An 18,869-nucleotide genomic window follows, 5' to 3' on the forward strand; every position below is an offset into this window, starting at 1 on the left:
CTGGAGGTAAGTGCAGGAGTGAAGGGGATGGCTTGGAGGCTTCTAGTCCTAGGCATGACCTAAAACTGCACTCTGCTGGGATAGGGAGGCCTAGTGGGACTGTCAGAGGTGTGGCAGCCCCATTCAGATACCAGGACTGCTCATCTCCCCAGTGAAAGGCAGGTCGGAGTAACTCAGTAACTCCTAGCCCCCACAAAACTGGGTATAAGGGGGCCAGGCACAGCTATGGCCACCTGAGCCCAGGGGGTGTAAAACCCCAGGTGGGGCCAGGCATAGCTTTGGCCACCTGAGCCCCCACAGGGGACTAAGACCCCGGAGGCCCCAGGGAAGGGATAGATGTGTAGCCCCAGTGAGGGCCCTGATGAGGGTTGAGTAGGACTGAGGGTCAGCCTGAAGGACAACTCAGCAGGGTGTGCTGAGTACATCTGAGGGACATTCTGAAGGGCAGCACATGGGCCAACCCCCTGAACAACAAGTTGAGGGATATGAAGTCCAGTGAGGAGCTAGGGTGGAGTTAGCCCTCTGTGTGCTGAATTAGCTGGCCACTACCCAATTGAGGGTCATGAGAGAGGCCCAACAGACTGCATGTCACCACCTGAGGCATGAGTCAGATAAGCCTGATGGCTTACAGGGTCGCGCAAGGGAGCAGGGCAGAGTGAAGGAGGCACAGTATTGTGCGGTGGGCAAGAGACCCTGTGAGAGGGGGTGGTGTGCAAGAGGTCCCAGTGAGAGAGGGGCGGTATGAGTTCATGTATGAATGAGGCCTGATGAAGGACTACATTGGCCCAGCTTTAGGCCAGGAACATAATGTCATCCTGGATGTCAATTGCGAGGCATGGGCTGCAGTGTAGGGAAGGTTTGGAGCTGTGGATAGCGTCCCTGTCTTTGGGGTAGGTAATGGGCAGCCACCTGCATTATTCTACCAGTTAAGAGAAGAGCAAAGTCATGGCAGGCGAGACTGGGTGGACTGCCCCATAGATAGGTGGGTGGGCTGACTTGAGACTCGGCCCCAGGCTTGCCCCATCACAGACAATAAGTCTAAAATGGTCTATAAGAAAATCCACCCTACTTCCCTCTCTCCCCACACCACAAGCTACAAAGCACCTACTAACAACCTATAACAAACTTAAGACATTTACTACAAAAAAGCCAAAAATACAGTGATCCAAAGACAACAGAAGACTTTGGTAGCACTAATGCCTTGGCCCCTGCTATGTCAGGGAATTTGTCATGTAAAATGTGCCCAGGAGTCCTGAGGAAGTGAATCCAGCTGTACACTGACCTGTAGGAAATTCCTTCATGACCCCAAATCTAGTGATTGATTTATCCATGATTTATCCAGGATATGGCCATTTTCTGATGCTTCATTAGTAGGTAAATCCCTATCCAGAAGCCAAATTATGCATTCATGGAGCGGAAAATTTCTTCCTGGTCCTGGTGAACTGCAGAACCTTTGGAGCATGGATTTACTTTATTAAATCTTGTATAATTAAGTGCAGTATAAATACAATGTAACACATATTAAAAGCATATTGAAAAATCAGAAAGTAGTATTAAAAAAGAGAAGGAAACCTAGTCTAAAAATGATGATCACAACTACCAAGCCTGACTTTCCTTTACTTGCATGCATATTTGTTATGGAATTTCCTCTAATTCAGAGGCAGATCCAGAAGAGCTAGGTGTGGGTGCAGCCTCATAACCCTTCAGCTGTACACAGAATGGTGCTGCTGCTCACTTTTCCACTGATACCAAGGATGGAAAAGGACATAGTACAGGGGAGCTGCAGCACCATTCACCCTCTGGGTTCCAGAGCCAGGCCAAAAAACAGCTTTGATAGGAGCTGTACCCAGAAGCTAACAAGCTCAGAGAACTCACTGTGCATGTGCTACAAAGCTATAATCAAAAGGGGTGTGACTGCACTCCTCATCTCCAACTCCAGTATCCACCTATGCTGTAATGTAAACTAAAGCATATCCTCAAAAAGACATCAGACTTGCCTCAAGAACTGTGGAATATTGAAAACCTTTCACCTCCATGCCAAAAACTGCTCCAGTACTCTACCTCCTCCTGGCATGAGGAACCCATATCTCACCTTGAACTTTCTTTAGCTTCAGTATCTGCCATCAGGCTCTACCTGCACCATCAGCAAAGTTAAAGAGCTCAAAGTCAAATACCTCCCTTGAATAGAAGCAACCCATGCAGCAGTCAAGTCTCTTCTATTCTCTTTTGGGGATACTAAAAAATTCAACAAGTGGAGACTTCTACCTCAAGCTTTAATTTTTAACTCCAAGACCATTCTTACCTTATCCTATTATCTCCTTCATGAATCAGACTCCCTTTTGAAACAGTCCAGGTTCTTGTCTGTACTACTTGGTTTATGTCATTGAAAACCTCTGGTGGTTAGAAACCTTCTGATTTTCAGACTAAATTTATTCATGACCAATTTATGTTTTTTTGATCTTGTGCCAGTATTATCTTTTTATATAAATAGTTTTTCTCCATCCCTGCTATTTGCTTCCCAAATGTATTTATACAAGAGTAATCATATCACTTCTCAATATGAATTTTGTTAGACCGGGGATGTCAAATGCACCCTGGGGCCTGAGTCAGATCTGGGCTATGGGGCTCCTCCCAGGCTGGTTCCATTGGTCCAGTAGCAACTGAAGTGGGTCCAGGGCTGGGCGGCAGTATGGAGTCATGCTTGGGTGGCAGCACAGATCCGCATTTGTGTGGCGGCCTAGAGCCTCTGTCTGATTGCAGCATGCATCTGAGAGTATGCAGTGGCATGGAACTGCATTTGGGCAGCAGCATGAGCCCAGTGACATGTGTGAAGCCATGTGCTTCAGGTGATAGCACACATCCAAGGGCAGCAGCATGAGTCTGGGGATGTGCAGCGGTGTGGGGCTGTGTTTGGGCAGCAGTGCAGATGCATGGGGCTGCTGCCATATCTATTGGGGTCTAGGGACTCCAAATTCTGTGGCAGGACATGTCCCCCAACTTCTAATAGCTCAACAGACTACTGGTAGGCCAGATGGAACAGTTCTGTGAGCCAAATGTTTGAAATTCCTGTGTTAGACTAAATAAGCAAAGTTCTTTTTATCTCCTCCAATTAGTTTCACCATAGTGTAATAGGCACCAGGCTTTATTGGTCTTTTTGTTGATAGCTGATAATTCACAATCAGATTTTATGCCAATTCATACTGTTAACACCAACAATTAAATCAGTAGTTATTTTATATTTATAGCAGCATAATTAAGTGAGTAATTTAACTCAGGGGTGCTCAACCTCCAAGTCTTGGAATCCAGAACATGAGGCTCCCCCTGGGTCAGGAAATTTAGCATCAGGAGAGCAGTGGCCATTGATATGGCTACCCTCCTTACTCTGCCAAATACCCAAACCCCACGCCCCGCATGGCTGTTCAGAGTTGGACTGTACACCCTTCCCCCGGTAGGGCTGGGCCATACCTGTCCCTCAGCATCTGGATTGGGGATGGGGGATGGGTCTTCCCTCCTTTCCCCCACAGGGCCAAGCTATGCTCCCTTTTCCCTGTGGGGCCAGGTTGGGACTGGAATGCTCCCCTTCCTCCTCCATGTGACCAACCAGATGGTACACACTGCACCTTTCCCGGGCACCAGATCAGGACCAGCAGCTGGATCTGGCCCATGGACAGACCTGGCACTGTCCATCCAGCCTACTGGGGGAAAGGTTTGAGCACCACTGATTTTAACTTATAAAACCTTTTTGGGCAGTTTTTGAACACAAGGACCAAATTTTGCGTTAATTTATATTGCACATATTTCTATGGAAATAATTTGATTTATACAGGTGATAGAAGATACTTACAAAAGTTTTATGCTAGTACAGATTTTAGCCCATAGTACAGGCTGTCCTTGGACTTATGACACAATTAGTTCCTGAAAACTGCATTTTAAGTTGAAATGCCGTAACTTGGAACTGATTTTCCCATAGGAACAATGTTATAAATGGGGGATTGGTTCCTGAACCAGGGCCTGATACCCTATTTTCACCAAAAATAACTCAGAATTTTGTACACAATTAATTATAGATGAGTAAAATAGCTTAATTAATGTATTTCTATTGTAAATAGCAGTCATATTGATTTGGAAGGGCTCTTTTGCCTAGAGACTTCTCAGGAGACTTGGCTGCAGGTTTTTCTGGAGTCTTGTCTGCTTTCATAAAGAAAATGTCCACGGAAGTTTGGATAGATGTTCTCCAAGGAGATGGGCAACTCAGTGAACTTGTTCACTGGCATGGCATTGCACTGGATCAAGCGTCGTAAAGTTGAAACTGACATCAGAAAGTTGAAACGGTGTCAATTTATAAACGTTGTTGTGAACAAGTTATCTCATTTAGTTGTTCTGCCCAGTCAGAAGATCTCCTCGGTGATACAAGATGTTCACTGTACAGACTATACACACCAAACTTGCCTGCCAAGTCTTGATGATTCCCTGGTTCAGTTGGACCGTCTGGCGTGTGCACGTCCAAAAATGAGACCTTGCGTCCGCTGGACCCGGCGCAGTTGAGGGCTCCTCCACCCCTACACCCTTGCCCGTGCCTCCGTGTGGGAACCATTCCACTGCTCGGCCTTCCAATCAGATTCTCATTGGAATAGTGAAGGGAAAACGCAAACGCAGCTCCTGCCTGAAGTTGCCATATCTGGAGTCCAAGCTCCTACCCAGAGCGGGGTTCCACTCTCCCCTCTGAGGCTTTGCCTGAATGGATGTCTCCAGCCCCTCCCTCTGGGCATGCCTGGTGCCCTACCGCAGTGGGCTCGCTGCTAATAGTCCATTCTCCCCTTGTCCTCAGGGTTCTCCTCTGCCTTGCTCCTGCCGGAGCCAGATGCACCTGGACGTTGCAGTCTGCTCCTGCAAGTTCTGGGTGACCGCCTCTGATTCTCACTCCTCACCGGAGCCTTACTCCTTGTCACGGCGTGGGGCCTAGGAGCGGCCATGATCTTGCTAGCACCCCCTACCGTGTCAATTAGGCAATCCAGCACCTTCTATCCTCGCCTGCCACGTCTTTGCTGTTATCTGGTTCAATTAGGGAGGCTGCCTTTCATCTCCTAATACACGGTATATGCTGAACTATCCCCTGTTCCGTATGGGGTGACTCGGTACACTCCAGCCTTAAGGGCTATGCGTGCCTCCTACCTCCCCTTTAGCACGCCCTAAGCCTCGCTGCTCTTCCGGACGTTGTCAGGTCCTTCTCTTCTCTGCACCCTGCCCGGCGCCCCTGGGCTTGTCACGCAACCGGCACCCCTTGTCTGGTGCCCCTGGGCTTGTCATGCAACCGGTGCCCCTCCCTCAACGTGCCCTCCCCGGGGCTCCTCTCGAGTATCCGCTCGCTCCTGCGGCTTCTCTCTGCTTTTGCCGGTCTTTCTGTAATCACCGACTCTGCGCCACCCAGCACCAAACAACTGTGCCGTGCCTGGCACTACTCGTTTGTCCACACAGGACACCGGGAACCCCCAAGCAACTGGGGAGCTCCCATGAGGCCTCCTCGCACCCCTACAGCCTCACCTGGTCCTCCCGTTTAACAATATCACACAGGGAACACAAAAGCCATGAGCCAACTGGCTGCAACATAACAATAAGCCTTCTGACTGTAACATAAGGTCCAGATCCCACCTGGCTTTCCAGTAAAGCCTCCTAGTCAGGGTTCTCTCTACCCACGCCGTGATGCAGCTGCTCACTCTATCAATCTGCTCGCCTCAGCTCGACTCCCCTGCAGAGCTCCTGCTCCTACGGCTGCCAGAAGGGAACTGCTCTCTAGGCTCCGGCCTGGGCTGTTTATAAAGGCCCGGCCCTGCCCCCTTCTGGTCACATGACCAGCTTGGTTGTCCCGGGAACCATCACCTGGGTTCCCCTGGTGATGGCCAGCTACCCTTCTTCCTATCTAGCAACAGGGCACCTAAGTGCTCCTGTGACACTCTTGCTCCAGAACGTGTGGGTGCTGCCTCGGGCGACATGCATCCGCCCCTTCGCGTGGTCACTGGTGTCCGTCGGCTGAATCGGCACTTTCGGTTCCGCCCCAGCCTCTTGCTCTGGCAATGCTTTTGAGCCGGGCTCCCTCACCGCGCACCTGCAATGGGTAAGTGTTGGCCCCACCTTCTGGGGCAGAGACGGGCGTGCTCCTGTGGGGAGCCTGGCCCAGCAAGCTCCGGAGCCCACTGGCTCGTCTGCCCCTGCACAGTCATAAGTGCCCTTCATTGTAACTCGAAATGTCTTAAGTCGAGGACTGCCTGTACTTTGAAAACTAAAAAAAGAACGGTTTAGAATTGAACACATTTTTTTCCCCCCAGTATGTGCTCTGTTGTTTCAGTTTCACTCTCTGTTACAATATTTCTTATCTGTAATACTTCTACTGAAGTGCTTTAGGGTTATTTTAGATTTACATTAGTTTAACAGAGATTGCAATCTGATCCTATCTCTTTACTATCTGAAAAAAACTGAAAGCTGTTCCTCTGAAGTTTTTTCTGCTATGAACATTTAGGCTCCCTCTACCTGTGGGAAGTATGTATCCTTAGGACCTCTACATGTGGGAAGTATGTATTACTTAGGACCAGCTACATGTGCGAAGTACGTATCACACAATAAAAAGCTCCAAGTTAGACCTTGAAAATCTGTACTAACTTTATAGTTGATATATTATTTCCATGCCAAGCAGGGTCTACTCTATGGCTGGGAGCCCCATCAGCTGATAGGGCTCCCAGCTACAGACCATACCCAGTATAAAACCCCCAGGCCTGGGGGATTATGGCAGGCGGGGCTTCATGAAACCCCTGGGCCCTGGGGATCATGGCAGCTGTGACCCCCAAGGCTCAGGAGTGCGTTAAACCCTCAGGCCCACGTGCAGCTAAGACTGAAAGTTCTTCATTGGATAGTGCTCTTGGTCCTGGCTGTGCTACACTGAGAGATGTGTGGTGCATCTGTGACCAAGAGCCATGTCCAGTATGGGACTTTTGGTCTTGGCTAAGCAAAGGGGGCTCCCATCTGTGGGAACCTGCTTGTTGCTGATGCAGGGGAAGCGCAGGATTGAGCTCCCCCTACACGAGCAGTAAAGTGTGATTGGATCTAATGTACAGTCCCTCCTGCCATGCACATGTGACGCGGCAGGGAGCATGATTGTATGGATCATGCATTAGATCCAATCACGCCATTAGTTGCATGTATAGAGCCATAAGAATATATATCTATATAGTTCTGGCTTTGTTATTCAGTAGGTTTGTTCAAAACTAGTATAACTTGTTAAGTGTTTGTTTGTGCCATGAGTTTCTCTCTTGAAAAGGAAATAATCCAGTGAGACTTCACAATTTCCTAACTATTTCTATGTGGTAAAGATGCACCATTTATTTTTTAGTGTTGATTTTTTAAATCAGTTTTCTCCATATTCGAATTAATAATTTAGCTCCATTACATGATTATTTTGCATATGGATTGTTGTCCATAATAAAGAATCTATCACAATATAAGATTACTTTCCTAATATACTAGGTTGACGATATTTTGTCATACTGATTCTCTTTTTTCAAATACTAATGTACACCTTTTGATTTAAAGGGAAAATATCAACTTGTTGTAGAAACAAAAGAAAAGGAAATTGATGGTCTGAAGGAAATATTAAAAACATTACAGGTAAAAATCATTGTAAACTACTGACTTAAAATATTTTAGCTTCAGTTAAGTGGGAAGTTGGTTATTTTTATAGTTTTTTATTTTTAAACTGGGTCTTTTCCAATATTGTCTTTTTCTAGTACAGGTGCACCTTGCCTTCCAGTATATAAGTTCAGTTGCTCCTTTAGTTTCTTCTTAGTAGTATGAAATTACTGTTACTCAGCATTTGAACCTGCTGTTGTAGTTCAGTGATAGAATCCTTGTCTACCTCGTGGGTTTGATTTCCAGATAAGCATATAACAAAGCCATGGAGGCACTAAATGTCTGGACTCAGTCTGGCCTTTGGATTCTGGCTCAATAGTCTAAAGGGGGAATGGAAGGTCTGGGCAGCCTCCACTCCTCCATACTCCTGCCTAAGCTTATGCACCAAAGCTTCTAGTGACCTCTCAAGCAAACACCATGATCCAGAAGGATCAATGGATGCATCCTTCTGGATCAGTATTTGGAGGGTGCATCTACACATGTCCCATGGTGCCGTTGTTACTGTGCCATCATTTAGTACTTCTGTTAGAAAGTACTAAATGACAGTGCAATAACAGTTGTTACTACACTGTGCTGGTGGTGCACAGTTATTTTTAGCTGTTATGCCACCTTAGCGACTCACTATAGTGAGGGAGTGAATAGTTATGGTGATGTAGCTGCAGCTTCACAGTTTGTGCCCACCAATGCTAAGTCGCCATAGCACATTACTATAGTGACATAGTGTCTCATGTAGGTTGTCTAATTTAGCCCTTCAGGAAAAGGTCCTCCTCCTGTGACGATATCTGGGCTAATGATGCTTCTTTATCCAGAGTTTTCATCTTTTTCTTCATTCTTCCTTATTGGTTGCAGAGGAATAAAACAGATCCTTTCCTTGCCTTGTCTGGAAGATTCAGTTTGGGGCCTCTAAGATGCAGGTGCCCTGACTGGGCCTCAATCCAACACCCCTTCTTTGTGTGTGCCTTTTGTCCTTTCCCTAATCATATCCATGGTCTCCCTTTATTTTATGACTTGCAAACAGTCCTGTATCATACAGGCTTTTAACTTGCTCTGACAAACCCACTACTTGCACTGAGAAAACTTATTGCTGTTTGGAATTAGGATAAACTATACTTTTTGAACTGTATTACAATGTTTTACTTTGTCTACATACAGCATTGCACTGGTGTAGCTATAATAGTAGCTGGTCACCATTGCTGAAATGAGGGGAAATCTCCAGACAAGACTTATAACAAAGTATATTGGGAGATGACCAGTGATAACCTTGTTCTTAAAGAATGTTAAGAAAATCAAACGTTTAGAGAGTAGGGAATTTTTTTTAAAGGAGAGAATTCATGGTATTGTCATATGCTGCAGAATGTCAGATTTTGCTAGTTTCTAATTATTTTCCTGATTTTGGCTGAGTGGGCCAGTCATTTTTTCCACTCCTGGAAGCAAAATAGTTATGTTACAATTTCAAATTAAATGGAAGGAGACTCTTCAGCAAGATTGGGGGTGTATGCTTTACTAGAATTTTTCCAGTGAACCTAACATTTAACATTTTTTAAGGTGACTTTGGCTGTTATTCCTGTATTACTGATATTAAGCTCTTCATTCCTACCTTTTACATTTAATGATAAGTATTTTTTTAAAGATTCTTAGTAGTGTGGCTTTGCTTCTTTCACTGCTTGGAAACCTCCTTCCGTATTTTTAAGTCAGAATAGTAAATCAAATTGTGGTTGTACTTTTAGAAATGTTAAACAATTACGCAAAATTCAGTTGGTACCTGACTTATGAATCTGAAGAAATTAGGAAAGACAATTACTCTATAATTGCATGGGCCAATGTATCTTGAGACGGTGACATGGCACCCTTCTATTACAGCATCCTCACTTAACGTGCTGGTGACATCCTTCTGGACAGTGACCACTAAATATTGCTGCTGTATATGCAAAAGTGATATCTGTTCATACAAGTGTTTTAAAGTTTCAGATTAGTGCTGGCAAGCATGGGTACATGAAATTATTTATGGATAGACTTCCAGATTCTGCATATTATAGCTCCTTTATATTATATATATTGAACAGCACATTATTCATACACACGTGCACATCAGGTGTGTATGTATCTGTGTGTGTACATATATATAATTAAAGTGTTAGTTGGTGGATACATAGATTCATTAGTTTCTTATTATGGCTTAGTCTTACTTTTTTTCTGTAAGATTTTCTGTCAAATTTGAAAGTATTTATAATTTTACTGAACAGTGATTTCTCAGATTTCTTCAGCTGGTCCTAGAGGCCCTTAAAAATCCTTAGGTTTTATTATATGCTCAGACTAATTGGCTAAAAATGTGACTAAAACTGTCCATATGAATGAAACTCCAAATCAGACTGCAAATCATTTATTTCTCTTTTTTGAGAAAGGTGAGACAGTTAATTCCTAATAATGGACCTTTAAAGGAAAGAGAATACATTTTAAATTTCCTGTTTGAATTAATCTGGCTTCTTCTCTGTCTGACTGTGATTCAACACAGTACATTTGCTGAAGTGTTCTGATGAATCAGAGCTGTGTGTATGAGATCTGGAGTATTTCCTTGATAATTTTGCCTACGCTAATTTAGACTAAAATCATTTCCTAAAGAGTGAGATTAAGTAAATAAGTGAGGCAACATGGACCAATATATGTGGATGGAGAAAATTTGAAGCTAATTGTGGCACAAAGCAGAATTAGACTGAGATCATCTGGAACCATTTTTAATGCCATTTTTTTGAAGTAGTGACTATAACAGTTGTAGATATTTTAATGGCTTATCTTGATGTGTATATAGGACTCCTTGTATTATCTTGAAGGCCACATTTTAATTATGAATAACTTATTAATGTTTTGCAAGAAGTTCATTTGTTTATATTAGATTTCTCTTTTCAGTACATAGGACTGAGTAATAAAAACCATTTTTGCTGTTATTTGTTACATATTTTGTTCTTATTAATGTTCATTTATAAATAGATTGGTTTTTTTTAGTGTTATACTCTACATATTTAATCATTTGGTTAGTGTTGAGAGTATTTTAAAAGCAAAAGAAATTCTTCCACATGGCTGGTCTTCTGTGCAAAAGCTGCAAGGATTTGTTTTGCCTTGTTCAAACCATGACATAGCCCAGGTGATGTATAGTGTACCTCATGGTCTGCTGAACATGATACATGGCCAGCAAGAGTAATAAAGATTCTGCTGGCTTTTCTTAAGTAAGATAAACTGAAATAAAAAATATTCACATTATGTTAAAGGTATGATTTAAATTTACCAAAGCAAGGAAGTTCAGAGTTCAGGTTAAATTTCCTTAATCCAGCTTGTTATACTTGGGTATAACAGCACAATAGGATTCAGTCTTTGGATCCAGTAAATTCTGCTCTGTGCATTGCTCAAGAGGACAGGAGGTCATAATACTGGCTATAAACCACCTTTATGCTCTACTGATCTTTGGCCAGTTTCAGTCCTGGCATGACTTAGGACAGCTTCTGCTACCCACAAACAGATCACTAATAAAAGGAGATCTAATAAGGGGCAGGGGACAGACAGGAAGACAGTGCAGATGTGCAGGAGGAACACAAGAAACTGGAAAACAAGTGGGGAGGGGAAGAACGTAAAGGGAAGAAGAAATATTATGGGGAGCCAACATACCTAGAGGAAAAAAGGCAAAATAAGAGGAAAAGATGATTGGAAATTAAAGAGGAAGAATAGAAAAGGAGTTTCCAGATCAGTTCTGGGATCCTAAGTATGAATTCTTAATACCTCTAACTTCTGCATTCTTTTCTTTAAAACATTTTTGCTCAAAGTTATAACCTAGCAGTCTTATTTCTTGAAGTGCTGAAATTCCATGTTAAATTAATTGTTTGTTCTCTAGACTTAATTCTTCTGTAAATAACATATTTTTGCATGAGGTTCATACAACACAGCTCTTGGCTATTGCTGTTTATCCCTTTATGATATCTATCATAAGAACATCTCCTATTTGCAGCCATTAACTGAGAATGCAGATCTTGAGATCTTGCTGAAATGTCACTGAATTCAAGATTCCCATTGATATCAATGAAATTCCATAGCAGATACTGATAGAATGAAAAGTATTGTATTACTGACTTCATATGTGAATTTCACAATTAATAAAGAATGCAGAATATGCACCAAAATATTTCATAGACAGCAGGAGCTGACATTTTTACATTTGGGCACTGAACCCAGATTTTAATGCTGTTAAATATACAAAGACACTTTATGAAACAGCACATTATTTTTAAGTTGAAGTCCACTTAAACCTATTTTATAAAGCATGAAAGCTACCATTTACTGGGTCAGAGCATAGATCCATCTAGCCCCGTATCCTCTCACACAATGGCAGAGGATGGATGCTGAGATGAAGGGTTAACACGGCACATTCAGAATTTTCTCACCCACTGCTTCTCCCCTACTGCAGCTCTAGCACTGCAGCATTATAATTATGTATCATTACAAAAATGTATGCCCCTTATACATTAATTTGTTTATATTAGAATTTCTGCGATTTTTTTGCATCTTTTAGATATTTCAATAAATTGTAATTTTAATCCTAAAATAAATGAGCCATAATCATTGAATTAAAAATGGGGATATTGCTTCATTGGGTTGGCTATACATGAAGCTAAATCTTTAATGCACATGAAAATACGAAAGGAAAATGTAATATCTGGGCCTTCTTCAAAAAAGTTCTGTAAAGAAGAGTGGTTACTACAACTTTAGTTATGTAGCTTTATTTTCTTACAGATTTCAAACTACACTTTACAGAAGAAATTGAATGAAATGGTAAGTAACTGCAAAAACTATATCACTGTAGAGGAAAGACTCCAAGAATTTTTACCATGACAATATAATGTAAGCATGGGAGGGTTATAATGAAAATACTCACAAAATTTAAGAAACAATTATTTGTTAGAATTAACTAAAAAAGAGCATGCATCCCCAATAAATCTCTTAAATACTTGTTTTCTCTTCTCTTTAATGTACCCTGACACTTGCAGAATTGTTTATCAAAATGACTTGGCCATCCTAAGAAGGGTAATCATCCACTATGTTATATATTTTAAAGTAAACATTTTAGCAAAATGGATAAGGCATTTGGGATTTTTTCCAGTTACTTATTAATTAATTCTTCAGTAGATTCTGCATTTCATGCAAGCAGACAAAATAAGGAGAGAGGCAACTTACACCCTCTGACATTGAATATAAATTCATATAGAGTGACAGCTTAGTCACTTTGAATCCTGTTGTATGTTTTAGAAAGTGAAAGAAAGCACCAGAAACATTGCCAGGCTTGATTGAATAAAAGCTGTGAAAATTCTGCTGCTGCTCAACTGGAAAGAATAAAGATAATATTGTCAGACCATTATAAACTGTGATTTTAATTAAGAAGCTCAAAAAACTAGAGTCCAGTTTAGCTTTAAGTACCATGACATTTGTACTGAAAGTCATCTTCAACGCTACAGTGGTTTTACACAAAATATGGTGAAATTGAATAATGTGTCCTTTGACCTGGGAGATAAGGCTACAAGTTAAAGATCAAAGGGAACATAAAATGTGTTTTGTGTGATTTCACTTTTAACTTGCATTTGTTTTTACTGATAATCTCGAAAATATTTAAAAAATACAAAATATTGAATTTGCTTATATGACTTCAGCTATTGCCTTTTACTGAGATACCATGTTCAATTATTTCATATAGAAGAGAATATTTAAATTACAACATTTTTTGCCTACAAACTAGTGAAGTATATATGCCAGTTAATTATATATATATGTGTATGTTTGTACATAAAATTCTTTCTATCTCTCTCTATATCTATATATCTATATCTATATATATCTTTAATTATTAAGTAATCGTTTTTGGATGTGGTCTAAGTGTTGATTCACTATGGGTAGAAACAGATGTTACCTGACATCTCATTTGTGCTGCCATAAAAAAGATTTTGATGGCACAAATGACAAGCCAATAGACATCTCTACTCTTTGCCACACCACATCAGTGGCATGACAAAAGGTAGCATTAAATAGTGCCGCTTTATTGTGGCTGACATCTATTTGTTCTGGGATGGTAGAGTGTGGGCAGCTCTCAAGCTCTGGGAGCTTGAGAGGCTTGTGCACTGTAGAAATTCTCATGCAAGATCAGGCCCCTCAAGCCTGTGGAGCATCTGTTTAGCTTTCCCTTCTTACAGAGATGCACCCAGGGGATTCTCAGGATGCTATCTATAAGTGGGGAACATTGGGGTTCCTTGCTTACAAAGACCTGCTCTGGGATCTCCAGAGGAAGTGAAGAAAGGCTGCATTGGTCCCAGCATGGAAGCACAGGATTTGATAATTCCCTGGGTCCCATGCTAATCCATGCTTCATGTAGAGGCATGGGTCAGTTTGGCTCCCAGTGTTAAGGCACAGGGTGCTGGAAATCCTCTAGGTCCCAAGTCACCCTGCTCATCCTTGTCAGGACCCATGCCAACCCATGTTTCATATGGAGGAACAGGTCAGCACAGGCCCCAGTGTGAAGGCACAAGGTGCCAGGAATTCCCTTGGTCCTGTGTCACCCCACATTGGGACCTTCATCTCCTGTGCATGACAGTGTAGGACAATCGATAATGTGTGTTTCACCAAATAAAGTGGATCGGTTGTCATGACACCTTCATCCACTTGTTTGGTGATGTCTGTCTCTACCCTATGACAGCCTAGTAATTTTCTAGACGTGTCATGGGGGAAAATTCATAGAATTCCTCTGTTTTTACTTTCTTTTTTGACTTACATTGGATGTGTGCTTCCTTTATGTAATTCACATACTCCTAGAACCGTAATAGGTATATAGGATTATAAGGAATATATATGAAAATGTATAGAAATTATTTTCCCTGGCTGTCTTTGTCACAGTGGGTTAATTCCTTTAGACTTAGGTTCAACTCTTCCAAGTTTACTCCTAGAATAATTCAACTGCAATCAACAGAACTTTTTAGAGAATAAAGGGGAGTAGAGTTGGGATCCCTGGGCACTTCTACACATGCATTAATTCACTTTAGTTAATGAGCATTAAATCTAGTACTGCAGGGCACTTTTACATGGGCTCCAGGGATGGGGGGAACGATGCTTTAAGTAGAGTGGCTCTGAGAGCCATTGTAATTTAAGCACCTCAGCATCTCATGCATCAGCATCCCCAAACTTCAAAATGGTGGCGGGGGTGCTTGAACTAAAGCTCGTTTGATGAGCTTAGTTCAACCATCCCTGACAGCATTTTTGAAGCATGGGGACACTGATACACAAGATGCAGAGGCTGGCTAGAACACGGTAATTACTAGGGCTGTGCGAGGCTTGGACAGAGCTTCTGATCCAGAGAAGCTTCGGATGCTTTGGGGTCCAAAGCAGCATGTCCAACTCAAAGTGCTGGCCTTGTTAGGCTTCCCGAAGCGGTTTGGAGCTTCCAAAGCTCTTCGGAGCCACCTTGGAGCCACCTTGGAGATCTGGCCATAGGGTATAATGGGGAAACAATAAAATATCTACAACTTTGTTATTTTTTTGTCCAATTTGGATGAAATTTTCAAGGGTGGTAGACTCTGCAGAGAGCATGAAACCTGCCAAGTTTCAAGAAGATCAGTGCAGGGGCTTGGGGGGGAACTGCACCCCAAATTCTTGAAAGCAAAACTGTCACATCTATGTGTTACAACACAGAGGGGTCAAGACTGCAGGGATGGTAGCTCTTGCTGAGGCCACAAAGCCTGCCAAGTTTCAAGAAGATCAGTGCAGGGGTTTGGGGGGAACTGCCTGTCAAGCTGCAAATCAAGCAGAACTTGTGCCATGTGTTAAGGTGTAGCAGGGTGACAGCTGCAGCGATGGCTGTGGCCACGATGCCTCCCAGCTATTGAGGAGATCGGTGCAGGGGGGTCTGGGGCCCTGCACCTCTAGCTGCTGACAGGCAAAACTCATGACATGGGTGCTTGTGGGACTGTGTCTGTCTTGGGGTGTGGGAGACAGTACTGCATGCCTGGCTGCTAAGCTACTGTGTTACCAGTTACCAATCAATCATAATTCACTCAGGGACCAGCTCAATACACAATACCTAGCTAATATAGACAGTTAATTGCAATCAATTAGCACCTACAAAAACAGACTAAGGAGAGGAAAGAATCAATACAGACAATCAACTGCCCCAAGACAGACACAGTCAGTCCCACAAGCACCCATGTCACAAGTTTTGCCTGTCAGCAGCTAGGGGTGCAGAGCCCCAAAACCCCCCTGCACTGATCTCCTCGACAGTTGGCAGGTGTTGTGGCCTCAGCATGGGCTACCATCCCTGCAGCTGTCACTCCGCTGTGCCTTAACACACACACTGTCACCCATGTCACGAGTTTTGCTTGTCTGCAGCTTGAGGTGCAGTTCCCCCAAACCCTTGCATTGATCTTTTTGAAACTTGGCAGGTTTCGTGGTCTCAGTAAGAGATACTGCCCTTGCAGTTTTGAACCCCCTGTGTTGTAACACGTAGATGTGACAGGAGTTTTGCTTTCAAAAATTTGGGGTACAGTTCCTCCCAAACCCCTGCACTGATCTTCTTGAAACTTGGTAGGCCTCACAAACCCCATACCCACCCACACCCCACATATCCACACCCACATGCTCCCTCACCCCACACCCCTATTGTGCAATCACCTCTATATGCACTACACAACCACATGTAAATCAGGACAAAACTATTTTTTGAAATCAATTAATGAGTGTTGTAGATGTTCAATTTTTAGAATATAACTTGGAAATTTTCTGGTTCTGAGATGGCAAAACCCCTTGCTGAAAGTACTTTCGGGGGCAAGGAGAGCAACTTCTTGTGGCAAAAGTCAGGGGTTATGGGGTGAGACTTCTGGTCACAAAATGGCAACCAGGGGATATGGCACCTGTCAAGGGGCGGGGCTACCAATGTGGCCCTCAACAGCTTGCCAAAGCTCAGTAAGTGGCCCTCCACCCAAAATAATTGTCCACCTCTGCTATAAGAGGATCATCGTAAAGCAGGGGTGTCCAGCTCCTAAGCCCCCAGGGGTCACACCAGCCAGGGGCCTCATGTTGCAGAAGCTGAACAAGGCATGCTGCATAGACTTTCCCCTCCCCCACTACACCAGATGCTCCTCCCACTGCTGCACTGAACAGACACATGTGAGCATGATCCCCTCTCACTGCTGCAACAGCCTCCTCACTGCTGTCGCATATGGACCAAATAGTATGATCTCCTCTGCTACAATGTGGCCCCCCATCACTGCCCTAAATAGGTGCAGTCTCTCCTCTGCATGCAGTGCTGATCTCCCATCTCCTGGTATAGCCCTGGACTCACCCTCAGCTCTCCATGCTTCTTCATAAATGGATTTTGATCAATCTCTATAGATAATTTTCTTATTATCTTGCTTATGAAGAAAGGAAGGGGCAGCTGGAGGAGGAAGGTGGAGCTTAGAGACCCCAGCTGCTGTTGCAGCTTCAGTCATGGGGGAGATGCAGCTGAGTGAGAGCCCAGGGGCTGCATGGGCCACTAGTTGAACAGTCCGGCCTTAAAGTAGAGGCCTGGTAATGTACAGTAGACATGGCAGGTCTGCCACCTGTCTGTAAATGTACAGATGTTTTGTAATATCACCTGTCTATAAATTCTGTAAGAATAATTGACTCTCCTTAAAAATAAGAAAACCTGATTTCATTTCAAGATTTGTTGCCTGAATGATGCAACAAATCAGACATTGATGCTGGATAGAGAGAGAAGAAGCAGCGTCTCCTGGGTCATGTACACAAGTGCAGGCACCCTGTCAGGGAGGCACTCTAACTCATGGTGCTTTAAACAAAGTACCATGAGTTAGAGCACCATTGAACCCAACAGACATTCACCTGTTGGTTGGAGGGGATCATAACCTGCCTGCACTGGCTTTGGCCAGCTGGCAGGGCACTCTAGGAGGCTGCCAGACTGTTCCTTTCACCAGCCATGCCCCTGCACCCTCCCTGGGCATGCAGTGATGATTGGGTGGCTCCGTGGCTGTCCAGGCAGTCCAGGCAGCAGCAGCTCCTTCTGGCTGCCACCACTCCTGCCCCAGGCCCGTGATACCAGTGGGGACCAGCGTACACAGCCCTGACCCAGTCTGTCCTGCATCTGCTCTGGATTCACCCACCCATGCTCAGCAGCAGCTAGGCAGAAACTGTTCCTTGGTACTGGGGAAAAGCAGCCTCTCCACCTCGCTGCTGCCAAGCCCTTCCTGCTGCAGCCACCTGGAGCCCACACAGGGCTGCACTGTCTGCACCACCAGCACTGCCACCTCCAGGCTGCCTAGCAGGGCAGCGGTGGCAATGCAGAGCAGCCAAAGGGCAACACAGAGCAGGCTCCAGGCAGCTACAGCAGGAAGGGCCTGGGAGTGGTGAGGAGGAAGGGCTCCTTTTTTCCCATGCCAAGGAGCAGGTTATGTCTGGCTGCCACTGCTGCTGAGCTGGGGTGGGTGATTTTGGGACAGGCACGGGGCAGTCCAGGGCGGGGCTGTGTGCACTTGTACCATAGGGGTGGGGCCAGTGGCAGTGGCAACTGGCAGGAGCTGCTGCCGTGTAGGCTACCTAGAAAAGCAGTCCAGCCATGGAACCACCCCAGCCCTGCTGCATGCTCAGCAGGTGGGCGGTGCAGAGGAGGCACGGGGTGGGCTGGGTCGGGGCTGTGCATTCAGGTTCTGACTCTTCCGCTCCTGCCAGGGTGAGTCTGGAGTAGGGAGGCACTGCAGGGTGTTCTGGCTCTGGGCTTTTGTGGGGTGGGGGCAGGTGCTGACTGGCTTAGGGGGTGTGCACAGGGGGGGACTTCCATGCACCGTACCCACAAACCCTCTCCCACAAATCCCACAACCACACCCTCCCCCACAAAAAAAATCACACACCCAACACACAACCAAAGATGGCAAACTCCCATTACCAAAAGAAGTACTTCCATGGGCAAGGGAAGGGACTTCTGGTGGCAAAGGTCTTGGGAGGGGGCAGGACTTCTGGCCCCAAGATGGCAACAAGGGGGTGAAGCACCTCTCAAGGGGTGGGGCTACCCTTGCAGCCCTTTACAGCTCACCAAAACTCGTTAAGCAGCCCTCCAGCCAAAATAATTGCCTGCCCCTGAGATAGAGGGGAAGATTAGAGAAAAGGGGTGACTACCACTTCTT

The 18,869-nt window shown here is 44.4% G+C and overlaps 1 protein-coding gene across 1 annotated transcript in view; it reads left to right on the forward strand.

Annotated features, from left to right (window-relative positions):
* The first annotated feature begins 6,819 nt into the window (after positions 1-6,819).
* Positions 6,820-18,869, forward strand: part of CCDC73 (coiled-coil domain containing 73) — an 80,228-nt gene continuing 68,178 nt past the window's right edge. The window contains exons 1-3 of the mRNA XM_019551020.1: positions 6,820-6,972; positions 7,582-7,656; positions 12,454-12,492. Coding sequence (XP_019406565.1) covers positions 6,820-6,972; positions 7,582-7,656; positions 12,454-12,492 — 267 coding nt within the window. The remainder of the gene's footprint in view (positions 6,973-7,581; positions 7,657-12,453; positions 12,493-18,869) is intronic.

The sequence above is a fragment of the Crocodylus porosus genome, unplaced genomic scaffold (assembly GCF_001723895.1).
Source record: "Crocodylus porosus isolate Cpor-Errol unplaced genomic scaffold, CroPor_comp1, whole genome shotgun sequence".
In the NCBI taxonomy this organism is placed as follows: Eukaryota; Metazoa; Chordata; order Crocodylia; family Crocodylidae; genus Crocodylus; species Crocodylus porosus.